This window comes from Lithobates pipiens, unplaced genomic scaffold (assembly GCF_037356315.1).
Source record: "Lithobates pipiens isolate NorthernLeopardFrog02 unplaced genomic scaffold, aLitPip1_a1.2 Scaffold_13, whole genome shotgun sequence".
Lineage (NCBI taxonomy): Eukaryota > Metazoa > Chordata > Amphibia > Anura > Ranidae > Lithobates > Lithobates pipiens.
This window is the reverse complement of record NW_027507718.1, coordinates 176,992,413-177,007,278: the sequence shown is the minus strand read 5'-3', so window position 1 is coordinate 177,007,278 and position 14,866 is coordinate 176,992,413. Positions and strand designations below refer to the sequence as shown.

At 39.4% G+C, this 14,866-nt stretch overlaps 1 protein-coding gene across 5 annotated transcripts in view; it reads right to left on the bottom strand.

Annotated features, from left to right (window-relative positions):
- The window catches only part of SSBP4 (single stranded DNA binding protein 4), a 660,119-nt gene that overhangs the window by 183,581 nt on the left and 461,672 nt on the right, over window positions 1-14,866 (bottom strand). For all 5 annotated transcript variants that reach the window (XM_077475913.1, XM_077475915.1, XM_077475911.1 and 2 more), the window contains one exon: window positions 288-377. In XM_077475913.1, coding sequence (XP_077332039.1) covers window positions 288-377 — 90 coding nt within the window. The remainder of the gene's footprint in view (window positions 1-287; window positions 378-14,866) is intronic.

Here is a 14,866-nt window from a genome sequence, read left to right as displayed (position 1 = left end):
AGAGCATTGCAAAAGAGGTACATATGTTTCTCAAACAAAATATATTTATTCACTTCAGATTTGCACTCATCTACTGATGGAGGAGTAGAGGATACCCATTGTAAAGCAATCCGTTTTTGTGCAATAAAAAGAGATCTTAAAACTGCAACAATTATCTTGTTCCGATGTATTGGAATCAACATATCACAGGATACATAACATTCTTGCAACAGCATGCAAAAGCAATGTTGCTTTTCTGTCAGTTTTACAGGTAAAATATCAGCGAATAGGAAATGTTAAAGTACTACCTGAAAGAACCCTGGAGGCATGGGTCCACCTGGCATTCCATCATTTGGTGGCATGTTACCCATAACTGGACTGGGAGCAGCTGCTGCACTCTGCAATGATAAATAAACAGTATATATTAACATTACTGCAAAAAAAAACACACAAAATTGTGTCTCAAAGTACTTGTGTTGATGGGCTTTTGTCAGTGCCAGATGGATTTTGGATTTCCATACAAGTCTATGGGAATGCAATATCCACTTGAAGCAGGTCAAATGCAGGTTAGAAGGAGGTCAACTGCAAGCCAAATGCACCTGTCAATGAATTATAAATGATTTCATCATAAGCATGTCAAACTGATGTCAAGCCATCGACAAAAGCCCACCTTGCATTTGATGATTGCAGCTGAAGAAGTGTTTTTCTATTTCTGGTATTATAACTGATTATTGTGGGCAGCAGTACCATTTTGTCCTATTATCTAGCCCAAAAGGATATAATTGTATACTGTATATAAATTAAACTACTGGAGTTCGACCATTATGAAGAACTGTAATAAGTAATAAACATTTTGTCATTTCCAAAGCTTTATTGAACAAACATGTTCAGCAGATGAAACATCACCTTCTTAGCATTTATAATGACTGTAATACTAGGAGAAATGTGTAATCTGGGCTACTAGTTGTGACTTTCAAATGTTCAGGATGCTTCTTTTCAATTTATGGAAGCAAATATCAATATATAAAAAAATAATATATATCCATATATATATACATATATATATACATATATATATATATATATATATATATATATATATATATATATATATATATATATATATATATATATATATATTCTTATATAGCTATATACCATATTAACAGGATATTTTTCTAGAAGGCTAAAATAAACAAAATCCATATTTAGTCATTGGTTCATGTTTTGCGATGGCAGACACTACTGCCCCAACTGTCTTTTGGCAATTTTCTGGTAAAATTTCAAGTGAAGTTTTTATGTTAATACTGCTACCCAGGGCTGCTGTTAGAAAACATGGGGCCCTGTATAGTCTACATGACAGAGTCCCCCCTAAAAATATCAAAACAATATTTTCACTAATTTGACAGGTGTGTGGATGTAGGTGTATGGCCCCCCCGAACACAAACAGTGTGCATTCGGGGGTCACTCACCCACACCTGCACACCTATCATATTAGGACCTGTCGGTGTTTTCATACAGCCGCTGCATTCTCATAGAGTAACAGCCAGCTCCAGCTGCACAAAAAAACCGCTCATTCACACTGCATGGGCAGAAGAACCCGTATGAGGGAGCCCTTCATTTTTTTTATCGTTTTTTTTATCGTTTTTTTTATCATTTTTTTACAATATTTTATAACGATTTTTTTAAATTTCTTAAAATCATTTTTTGGGTTTCAATCATTTTTATTAAGTGTTTTCTTTCCAAAGATACAATAAAAAAGATACAAAACATAGCAACAATAGTACTTTGCAACATTGATATGGACAAGGTAACAAGTAAAAAAGTTGGACTGTCCATTATTTCTATTAAGAGTCCAGGTAGTTGGTGTAGGTCAGCTCACACCAGTTCTATGATGAGGAGGACCCTGTATGGGAGAGAATCATTGCCTTTTCAAGTATAAAATATAAAAGCCCTTAAAACCTAGGGCACTATTAGTACTGAACACTTCAAATAATTATTTGTTTTATTTTGTTAACAATTTGCTGTTATTATTATTTACAATTTTTTTTATAATGTTGTTGAGGGGGTGTGGGTGGGGTTGAGTGGAATATCAAGGGTCTAAACCCCTGACATCTCACCTTTGAGACAGAGAAAAGAACAGGACACAGATTCTTCCATTTCTTTCTCTGTAGCCTCAGCACTGCAGGTGAATGAACAGAAGACAGAGGCTACACAGTTTACTATGATTCAGTTATGAATGAACTCAGTGAATGAGGAATACTGATCACTCACTGCGTCCACTCAGAAAAGGAAGAAGCTGGTAAATTACATAATTACCGGACGCTTCCCCTGCTCTCCATCCTGAACATCCCCCTGTGTACCAGGGGAGAGAGGGAAGCTGGCAGCGCTGTGGGAGTGGGGTGCACATGTTAGGGCTCACAGCAGAAGGAATCAGATGTGGACAGGACAGGGAGGGGAATAGGTGCAACAGGGTGCAAATACAGGAACTATGCCTTGTGTGCCTCTCCCTGCAGCAGCTGAAAGTTGGTGGGAGGGAAAATGGGATAAACCGGCTTTCAGTTGCTACAGAAAGCAGCACAAGGCATCATTGTTGTAAGCCCTCCTCCATGGTGCTGATCCCCTCCCTGTCCTGACCACTGATTACCCCTGCTGCCCAGGCCATGTACAGAAGGATGGGTGGCACCCCCTTATCAGTAACCAAACTGGGTTTGATTTACTAGAGCCTAATGCCTTGTACACACGGTCGGATATTCTGACAACAAAATCCATTGTATTTTTTTCAACTGATTTTGTGCCAAACTTGTCTTGCATACACACGGTCGGACAAAGTTGGCGGAAAATCCGATTGTTCTTAACGAGGTGACGTACAACGTGTATGTCAGGACTATAAATGGGCCAGTAGCCAATAGCTGTGGTATCTTAATTTATTCTGAGCATGCGTGGCACTTTGTCCGTCGGAATTGTCTACACACGATCGGAATTTAAACAATCGGATTTTGTTGTCGGAAAATTTTAGATCCTGCTATCAAACTTTGTGTGTCAGAAATTCTGATGGAAAAAGTCCAATGGAGCCCACACACGATCAGATTTTCTGACAATACGATCCGATCGCACGTTTTCCGTCGGAAAGTCCGACCGTGTGTACAGGATATTAGGGGCTTTTTACTTTGCAAAGTGTATGCTTATTTAACTTTGTAAATAAAACAAGGATGTGTTCACTTTAAATACCCAATCACGTGCAATTAAAAATAAAAAAACAGAATGTTTGCTTGCACATGGATGGATAATTGAAGTGAACACAGCTTAACAGCTATGGCCATGCAATTTTCAGACAAAACATACATATACTAAAAGTATAGCAAAGTGAATTTGCTATACTTTAGTAACTCAACCCCAGTTTTCAGCAGAGATGGGCTATGAAAACTATAACTAGTGTACATGCATTGTAAAAAAAAAGCATCTACAGTAGGTGGGTGTTTAAAAATCATAGCCAAACGTTGAATTTACTGAACATCGTGGGCTTGTTTTAAATAGTGATTATCAAGGAACCTTATCTTTCTATAAAAAAAAAAAAAAAAAATGTCAAAAAATTGCTCAAAATTAAATGTAATTAAAATGATTACTCTGTTCAAAGAAACATACAGAAATATAACAAGCATTGTTAGAACTTCCCCTTGTTCATTCTCAAACTGTATTGGAAAATTATAGCCTTTAAAATTACATATTGCCATCTATGATTAGCAAACTATTCACACATGTTGATCCTCATTCTTCTCTCTAGAACTTTATTTTCTGATAGACCCCAGCCTTAGGTTCACATTACAAGTTTCATTTGCACAACGTCTTTTTGGGTGTGATCCGTGTCCTGCAACAATATGAGTTTCTCTCTTGTGCACCCTGAGCTCCCTGTGGTGCTGCTCTGTCAATTACTGTGAATAGAACCTTTTGGAGACAGACTGATTGCTATCACTTTGTCGTTATACATCAAGTATCAGTCCACAAGTTGACACGGTTTATTGCTAAAGTGTATGTAAAACCTACCAATGAACTTCTCTTATTTGCTTATCTGTTAACCTGTTTACGCCAGTGTAAAACACATATGATGATGGGCCTTGTTCTGAAGTACCACATGTACGCACACCATCGTTTGTGCCCATGCTGTTACTGCCAGCTCTTTGTTATCACTAATATTACTAATAATGGTATTATTAATAAATAAAAACATCCTGTCTCCAATACTTGATCCAGTGATTGCTGCAGGGCATTTCTCAGGGTGGGTTTCCCAACAGTGGGCTATGCCTATGAATTGTATGTTGAAATGGCCATATATAGTCTTGATCAGAAGCATGTATGACAGGTGACAGTACATGTGGTATATTCCTCATGCACACCATACTAGAACAGACCATGTGAAAAAAAGTGTGACGCAATGACTCCCAACTGGCCATGGTGTACAAAATGGGTGGAATATCCCAGCACACCAACAAGCTTGCTTCAAGGTGCAAAACTATTTATTCTTGTATGATGTATGTATGTTTAGGGATCATGTCACCATGTATAAGGATTCCCTACATGATCCCACAAAATTACTTTTCTATGTGACCATACAAGAATCGAGAGCTTTGTGCTTTGAAACATGCTTGTCGGTGTGCTGGAGACATATTCTATTTAGGGTGGCACATTTGGGATAATAGAAACTGTCGGAACATGGACTAAAGTGATTAAAGTGATTGTAATGGTTGTTTTTTTTTACTTTTTTCATTTACTGCAGCAGGGCAGCCCAGGTGTGCAAAATCACATACCTTTACGTGATTTCGCGGACACGGCTTAAGGGGCGTGCGCGCTTCTCCAGCGTGCTGCTCCTATTGTGATTGGACACGGCGGGAGCCAATCAGTGGGTCCGGCAGCTGCCGCGACCCACCGATCGTTCACAGGAGAGACGGAGCAGTGGAGGGTTAATGTAAACAAAGCACAACACTGCTCTGTCGGGGAGGAAAAGAGAGAGAACGTGTTTTAGCTAATCTGAATTGCGATCTCTCTTTTCCTCCAGTGAATCCACTCCCTTCACAGTTAGAAACACCTCCCAGGGAACACATTTAACCCCTTGATCACCTCATGTAGTTAACCCTTTCCCTGACAGTGTCATTTATACAGGGGACAGTGCATTTTTTTTTTCAGCACTGATCACTGCAATAATGTCACTGGTCTCCAAAAAGTGTCACTTAGGATAAGATTCGTCTGTTGCAATCCTAAAAATCGCAGATCACCTCCATTACCAGTAAAAATAAGAAAAAAATAAGAAAAGTCCCTAAATCAATGCCCTATTTTGTTGACGCTATAACTTTTGCGCAAACCAATCAATATAAGCTTATTGGGATTTATTTTACTAAAAATAGGAAGAAGAATATATATTAGCCTAAATTGATGAAGAAATTAGTTTTTTTACATTTTTTTGTGGATATGTATTATAGCAGAAAGTATACAATATTGTTTTTTTTTTTTTTTTTCAAAATTGTCAGTCTTTTTTTGTTTATAGCGCAGAACAAAAATGCAGAGGTGATCAAATACCACCAAAAGAAAACTCTATTTGTGGGGAAAAGAAGGACATCAATTTTGTGTTTGTGTACAACGTCGCACGACCGTGCAATTGTCAGTTAAAGTGACGCAGTGCCCTTTCGCAAACAAATGGCCTAGTCATGAAAGATGGTAAACCTTCCACAGCTGAAGTGGTTAATGTGAAATCTAGATCTCTAGCAATCATACTTATAAATGGAAATGTTGCAGACATCTCCTGTGATAATTTTTTAGGTCAACTGAATAATGTTATCAATATTTTTCAATGAATTCCTAATTCCACTAATTCCTATTAAGACCCTGTTGCCTACTTTTTTAAAAATAACCCCACCCCTCCTTTGTCCAACCATAAATAAACACTTCATCTATTTTTTGCAATGAAGGATAAAGCTTTTCCAATTGTTATAATGGTTACCACCCACATGAATCCTCCAGAACTTGTCCAATGACTTGTGCAGCTTCTAATTCCAAAGTGAAGACATGGCTGACTTTCAAGGTTCATGATAAGCACACGGTATTGCTCATTTGTTGGCCCCTACACTTACCTACATTGCACACGTTTATCAGGTTAGTTTTAAGACAGTTAGTTTTAATAAAAAGTGTAAAAAAAAAAAAAAATCTGACAATCTGATTGTGTTTTTGAATCTGCTCTTAGTAGGATCTCTGTGGCTTTAAAGTGCAAGGTCTGCATGCTAACAACACTCAATGCAAGCACTGCAGTAAAACCAAAGATCGTTACATTTAATAGGGGAATTCCGGTAACTCAAAGGTTACAGTACAGAAAAACAGGATATTTTATTTAAGCATATCTTTCAGCTGAAGACATCCTCTCCAGGGGAAAATGTTTGGCACTATCCTAAATACCGAAGGGCGGAAGTGTTTAACCAAAGTTGTGTCCTGTTCCTATGACAACGACCGACTTCCAACCATTTATCAAATCTGGCACAGAGATGACATTCCCTGAACAGCAAGTACTATCATTTAATACTCTGCACTTCCCTTAGTGTGAGACGTTCTTGCTTCATAAGTGGGCAGGCAGAAAATTATACTTTGTTTATCATTTTTGTTTCTTGCCATAATGTGGCCTCAGCACAGACAGAGAAGGGATTTTGATGTCAATGTTGTTATGTTAGCATTAGTCACTCAGCTTACCTGCTATTAAACTTTAGGCAAACATAAACGTTTTATTTTTTATTTTAATGTAGGCAGTAAAAATACTGGAATTTTGACTTGGTATCAGCCACTTGTTAGCAAGAATGCCGATGTAACGACATATTCGGCGACCCATCGCAGTTTGCTACGGAAGTGACGTTCCGTCGCCGCCATCTTGCTACACTCCACACTCCTCCATAGTAAGGCTACACTAAGAAGGGGGAAAGTGGACATCTTTTTACACCCACCGGAGTTTTGCATTTTAGACATATTTATAACAGTAAAGTCTGTTTAAATAGTGAAATACAGGATTTACAACTCCATCTGACTACTTAGATCTGCTCATCTCACAGGTTTACTAATCTGACAGAAGTTCGCTGCTTTTAAAATTCAACATCTAAACATTCACACGGAGTTCTAAGTACAGGCATACCCCACTTTTAAGTACACAATGGGGTTTATTTACTAAAGCTAGAAAGGGCAAAATCAGGCTAACTTCTGCATAGAAACCAATGAGCTTCTAACCCCAGCTTGTTCAATTAAGCTTTGGTAATAAAGTGAGCCTGATTTTGCACTTTCTAGCTTTAGTAAATAAACCCCATTGTGTACTTAAAAGAGGGGTATGCCTGCACTGTATTTCACTATAGAAACTCACTTTACTGTTATAAATACGTCTAAAATGCAAAACTCCGGTGGGTTTAACAAGATGTCCACTTTCCCCCTTCTCGGTGTATCCTTACTATGGCGGATAAATACAAAGAAAAAATATTTAAGAGCAAAAATGGATAATAAAAAATAATAATAAACAATAAGAAATAAAACTAGAAATCAAAGTTTGTTTGCACTTTGTTTTCTTACTATGGAGGAGTGTTGGGTCTAGCAAGATGGCAGCGACGGAAAGTCACTTCCGTAGCAAACTGCAATGGGTCACAGAATATGTCGTTACACCGTCAACTCGATAGCTTCTTCTTAAATCTTTATTGAGCACTAACAGCAGTGCGACATCTAAAGTGCTAACTTGTTTCGGCCAGAGCCTTCCTCATAGGATGATGCTATGAGGAAGGCTCAAGCCGAAACATGTTAGCACTTTAGATGTCACACTGCTGTTAATGCTCAATAAAGATTTAAGAAGAAGCAATCGAGTTGCCAGCATTTCTTGCTATTTTGATGTTTATGGGACACAACAAGCCTGAGCACCGTTGTTGAGCTCATCATTCTACAATCATGCGGTAGAGCTTGGGTGAGTTTTTGTCTAAATTACCACATTGGGGTGGAAAAAAAGGAAATTTTTGCGGTCATCACATCTACAGACTAATATGTACTGCTCACAAATTGATGTAGTGTGCCAAAGTTAACAATTACATGCCAAAAAAGACATAAGAGAACACCACTTAATGCTCAATGTTATTTAGAACACACTTTATAGAACTGAAAACGACATTAGAAGCTAACTGCCACAAAGTACAACTTTCAGTCAGATTTACCAACAATTACTGAGCTAAAAGTATCTTGATATTCCTTTCAACAGTCCCTGTTTCCCTTCTGCTGCTGGATTTACCCATAAGACCCCTTTCACACCGAGCCACCCCGGGCACCAGCAGTAAAGCGTCGCTATTTTTAGAAGCACTTTACCGTCGTTTTAGCAGCACTATTCGGCCGCTAGAGGGGCAGTTTTAACCCCCGCTAGTGGCTGAAAAGGGGTTAAATCCACCCGCGAAACGCCGCTGGAGCAGCGTTTTGCTGGCGGTATCGCAGAGCTGGAGGAGCGGTGGAGGAGTGGTGAGTGCACCGCTCCAAAGAAGCTACTGACAGGACTTTTTCTAACGCCCGGCCAGCGCACCCCTCCTGAGGGCTTTCACACTGGAGTGCATGGAGCAGCTGTTTTGGGGCGGTTTGCATGTTCTATTTTTTAACACACCTGCAAAATGCTCCAGTGTGAAAGGGGTCGAGGTGTCAAGAGATATGCAGAAAAGGGTCTTCACAACTGCACCTCTTGAGAATAAAAAAAATTGAAAATATTTTACACAGCAATAAAATACTATGCTCTTGTTAAGTGCAGTTTCAAGCTTAATTCAACAGTGGAACAGTTCCTTTAACCATTTGCCCAGAATAAAATTTATTCTGGCCATTGAAATTAATTAATGCTAAAGCACTTAACTGTAACCAAAATACCTCAGCCAATTAGAGATGGAGGGAAGTTAAACCTAATAGAACAACTATGTAATGTACAGATACCAGTGAAACATGGGGTATCTTGGATCTATAGTATTCTTACCCCCATTCATTGGAAAATGGGAACAAGAATTGGGCATACAGTTGGTAAAGCAACAAACAGAAAGAATGATTAGCGCAGTCTATGATTACGCAACATATATAAATACGATAAAAATGAATTATAAGTGTTTAGTGAGATGGTATATAACGCCAGAGAAAGGCCAAAAATATCAACAAGACAAATCTCAACTATGTTGGAGATGTTGCAATCAGTTAGGTTCTATGATTCATATATGGTGGAAGTGACCAAAAATAAAGGAGTTTTGGCAATAAATACAAGGATATATAAAGGAAAAAAAGTGATATTAAATGATCCATAGAATTGTTTATTTCATAATACTAAAAATACAAAAAAAGGAGGACCATGACCCCTTACTTACTAAATGCAGCAAAAGGATTACTACCCAAAAAATGGTTGGATCCAGAAAAACCAAACATAAAAGAATGTTTTGAAAGAATAAAATATATTTTTAAAATTTAATATCTTAGTAGTAGAGAGGAGGGACAGGTAGAAAGATTTAATAGCATATGGGGAAAATGGTTAGAATTTAAGAAATCCAAGAAATACATACAGACATACCCCACTTTTAAGTACACAATGGGGTTTATTTACTAAAGATAGAAAGCGCAAAATCAGGCTCACATCTGCATAGAAACCAATGAGCTTCTAACCCCAGCTTGTTCAATTAAGCTTTGGTAATAAAATGTGGAAGCTCATTGGTTTCTATGTAGTAGTGAGCCTGATTTTGCATTTTCCAGCTTTTGTAAATAAACCCCATTGCGTACTTAAAAGTGGGGTATGCCTGTAGATACCATGTTAGAGTGGTAGAGAAGGAGATGGGAACCCATGGAAATAGAACAAGTAGAGGTGGGAGGAGGAAATACGACCAGGAGATGGGATGGAGGTGTGGTGGAGAGGGGGTTGGAGGAGGGGATATATTTATATGTTTTGAAAAATTGTCATTGACGAAATGTATGGATTTCTGATGTTTTTTTAAAGAAAAAAAAAAGAAATTAATTAATGCTCAGCACTAAATTCACCTAGCGTTTTTTTACGAGCGTCAAGCATTTTTTCTGCCCAAACTCTGCTGCTCCTGGATGCACTGGCAGAGGGTTTTTCGTTTCCTGCCACTAAATACTGCTAAAAGTGTAAGGGCCTGACTTACTAAAGGCAATAAGACTGTGCTGTTGCACTCTGCAAGTGTAGTTGCTCCAGCGCTTAGTAAATGAGAAGCTTTGCTAATGTCCATCATCCAATCATGTGCAAACAAAAATGCATTTTTTTTCTTTTCCTTTTTTTCAATGTGAACGTTGACCTCATTTACTAAGTTCTGGAGCAACTGCACTTTCAGAGAGCAACTGCACCTTGCAAAGTGCGCAGTCTATTTGCCTTAAGTAAAGCAACCCCTATATGTGCATGCACACTTATACACACTTGTACACACGACGGACTTTCGGCGGAGTTCCATCGGACTTTCCGAATGAACAGACTTGGACGCACACAATCACACCAAAGTCCGACGGATTCAAATGTGATGACGTACGACCGGACTAGAATAAGGAAGTTCATAGCCAGTAGCCAATAGCTGCCCTAGCGTAGTTTTTTGTCCGTCGGACTAGCATACAGACGAGCAGATTTCTCGATAGGAACTGGATCGAAAAATTTAAAACATGTTCTATTTCTAAAGTCCATCAGATTTTTGGACAACAAAGGTCCGATGGAGCCCAAACACAATCGAATTGTCTGACGGATTCGTTCCATTGGACCTTTGCTGTCGAAAAGTCCAGTCGTGTGTACGTGCCATTAGGCTAACGTGTAGGGGAGTTTAGAAGAAGGAAAAAAAAAATGGCAGACGCCCGTAGGAGCAGCTGCATGCCCTGGGTGCATGAGGCCTAAAAATCGTCAAACTAACAAACACTGTCAAATCAGTCAGTATGCCTGCTGGGCGAATTTTCGACTTACCTAAATATTTCTATTCAGATCAATCTAAATTTAGAATAATCTTGCAGTCCAAGAATTCATGCAATCGCAATTCATGAATTGTACGATTCTATATTCAGCAGATAGATCTGAATGCATTTAGTCAGGCAAATTATAAAATGCAATTTGCGCGTTCTCTTATTCTCCTCATTTTTCAAAGCAATTTACTTATTATTAAAGTAGATCACTGCTAAAAGGGTAGAGAGATAACAGCTTTGCTATATGAGAGAAGACATGATCAAGGCAAAAGTTGCAACACTGGGATTGGGATATTCACTGTTGCAGTGCAATAATGTTCAAGGCAACTAATCTGCTCTTGAAAACACAGGGTTAAGCTGCTTCAAATTCAGATATTGCTTCACTTCGTCACTGCTCCTCTATCACCTCCTTCTCTCTGCATCCACATCGGCCAAGGGAGAAAAGTACCTTGCTCAGCAAAGCCTCCTGCATATCAATGAGCTTAGCTTTAGCAGAGAGAGAGAGAGAGAGAGAGCACAGGGTAAGACAAGGAGGGAGGAGAAGGAGAGGGGAGAGAAACAGAAGGCAGAGAGGGAGAGAGGAGGATGTAAGAAGAGGAAAGGAATAGGCAAGGTGCACTATGACCTACTCCGAAAATCTGTATTGCTGTATTGTAGGGAGTATTATGCATACGGACCAAAATGAAAAAATACTGTGCATTAAAATAAGGCTAAATAAAATATATGCCTGTCCTATTGTGTTCAGAAAGCATGTCTTTTCTATTTTAACCACTTGCCTACTGGGCACACTTACCCCCTTCCTGCCCATGCCAGTTTTCAACTTTCAGCGCTGTGACACTTTGAATGACCATTGTGTGGTCATGCTACACTGTACCCAAATTACATTTTTATTACGCTTTTCACAAAAATAGAGCTTACTTTTGCTGGTATTTAATCAAAACTCTGTATTTTTTTATTACACAAACTAAAAGGGACCAAACATTTAGAAAAAAATAAAAAATAAAAAATAGTTTGTTATAAAATGTATCAAAAAGCTAATTTTTTACCTTCACTGATGTGCGCTGATGAATCTGCACTGATAGGCTGCACTGATGGGTACTGAAGGGCACCAATGGGTGGCACTGATGGTCACTGATAGGCAGCACTAATGGGCACTGATAGGTGATAGGTGGCACTGATTGGCAGCACTGGTGGGCACTTATAGTTAGCACTGATGGGCACAAATAGGCGGCACTGATGGGCACTAATAGGCACTGATAGGGAACACTGATAGGTGATACTGATGAGGAGGCACTGATTGGCAGCACTGGTGGGCACTAATTAGCAGCACTGATGGGCACTGATAGTCAGCACTAGTGAGCACTGTTGGGACTGCACTGATAATCAGGACAGTGATAATCAGTGCCCTGATTATCAGTGTAGATGTCCCTTTTACACAAGCACGCTGTCAGCATGAGGAAAGAAATGGCGATAACCGGTTTGTGTTTACATCGTGATCAGCTGTGATTGGCCCTTTACCCCGATCTGTGATCAGCTGTGTCCTAATCGGCGGGCACGTACAATGGAGGACATCATATGACGCCCCCCCCCAATATTGGATGACCACGCTGTAGCCGTTATTCGGCTATAGCGTGGTTGGGAAGTGGCTAAGCTAAACTTCAAGCAAACAGCTGAAAGCGCAGATGAAATACATGCAGTAGATGTATATTACTTGCCTAAACATTAGTATTTCTGTACATCCATTCCTGAGATTTAGACAGCCCTGCCACACAGTAGGGCCCTGTCTCACAGGTTGGGGGGTCTGATTTTTGTCTCCTGCCATTCAGTAACACACACAGGTCTTGTCCTTCCCCCAGGCTGTGACTGGACCAGTGTTTCTCAACTCTAGTCCTCAAGGCGCCCCAACAGGTCATGTTTTCAGGATCTCCATTATTTTACACAGGTGATTTGATCAGTTTCACTGCCTTACTATTTACCACAGCTGTTTCATCTGAGGGAAATCCTGAAAACATGACCTGTTGGGGCGCCTTCGGGGCTGGAGTTGAGAAACACTGGACTGGACAGTAAAAGGAGAAGGAGCAGGCTGATGAGCTCATCTTTCTCAAAATCAGGTACTAATTGCATTTCATCATTTTTAATAAACACATAACTACCTGGAATTCAGCATTAAAGTACATGAGAGTATATAGTATATTTTTTAATTCCCCTGCGTGACAGAATGTTTGTGAGCACATGATCACTTCGCTTTTGCTCAGTTTAGTACATTGTAAATCAATCCCATATGTTTCAAATAAAAGTGGAATATTTCAATGCGATACATGTAAACCATGTACATGCATAACGTAATTCCTAGCGGCAAGCGCTTTCTTGAGAAACGTCAACATTAAAAAATACATCTATCCCTGTGATTTTCAACTGCATGTGCAGGCCCAATCCAACCATGGGAAAAGCTCTGTTTGGCTAGATGTGAACATTAACTGGGCCTAATGTGAATGTTCAGGCTACTCAAGGGAGTATGGTGATGCTCGTAGAGGTGAGAGTTTGGAGAAGACGCCACCAGATATAGCTTCTCTCCAAGAAATAATAGACATTGGAGAACGTTTCCAAATATTCCCCAAGAGAAGTCAGTCAGTGGTGTCTGTCTGTACCAAATACATGTTGGAACAGGCGATGGATGCTCATTTTGTGCCTATGGCCAGTTTACCACAGTATGAAACAACCAATAATTCATTTAAAGGCACTATATTGAGTACAACAGGTACACATGTCTTCAACAGACCTCCCAACATTTTGAGATGGGAATGAAGGACACCTATTAGCAAAAGTATGTAGGCACAGGACACACCCCCTGCCCCCCCCCCCCACTAAAGGAGAATTATAGTAAAAAAATATTAGCTAAAAGGGACCTTTAGTCATTTAACTTTCCATCTATTAAATCTTCTGGCCTAGTTGTTTTAACGTTATACAGCCCGCATCCTGTTTCTTGTCTGGTAAAAAAAGCCTAGGCATATGACATCATACACAGCTCTTTCTCTCACTCTCATGAGAGTTTGCCAGGAAGGGGGGGGGGGGGTGAGTCATAAGAGGGCCAATGAGAGCAGCAGGTGGAGGTGTGTGTCTGTGTAAATCCAGAGGAACTGAACAGGCAGCAGCTTCAGCTGCCCACAGTTAAAATGCTTGCAGCCAGGCTCAGTGGAGTGATATTTCTGCAGCATATTTGGCAAGTACAGAATCACAGTATATATAAAATAATATACAAAGTGGTTGGAGGAAATTCCGACCGTGTGTGGGCTCCATCTGACTTTTTCCATCAGAATTTCGGACACACAAAGTTTGAGAGCTGGATCTAAAATTTTCCAAAAACAAAATCCGTTTGCGTAAATTACAATCGTGTGTAGACAATTACGACGCACAAAGTGCCACACATGCTCAGAATCAAGCAGAAAAGCAGCCCTTGCTATTGAACTTCATTTTTCTCTGCTTGTCGTATGTGTTGTATGTCACCGCGTTCTTGACGTTCGCAATTTCCAGCCAACTTTGTGTATGCAACACAAGTTTGAGCCAACATCCGTCGGAAAAAATCCGATGGATTTTGTTGTCAGAATGTCCAACCGTGTGTACAGGGCATTACAGGAGGAAATTTCCCTTCCTAGGGGTAGATTTCTTCTCACTTCCTGTTGTCTCCTTCTGTTTGTAAGTAGGAGTCGTTTGTAAGTTGAATGTTTGTAACTAGGGGACCGCCTGTATTGAACCTTCATCCTTTTGCAGTCCCATACATCTACTTTCGTCTTGGAATATATATATATATATATATATATATATATATATATATATATATATATATATATATATATATATATATATATATATATATATATATACACAGGCATACCCCACTTTTAAGTACACAATGGGGTTTATTTAC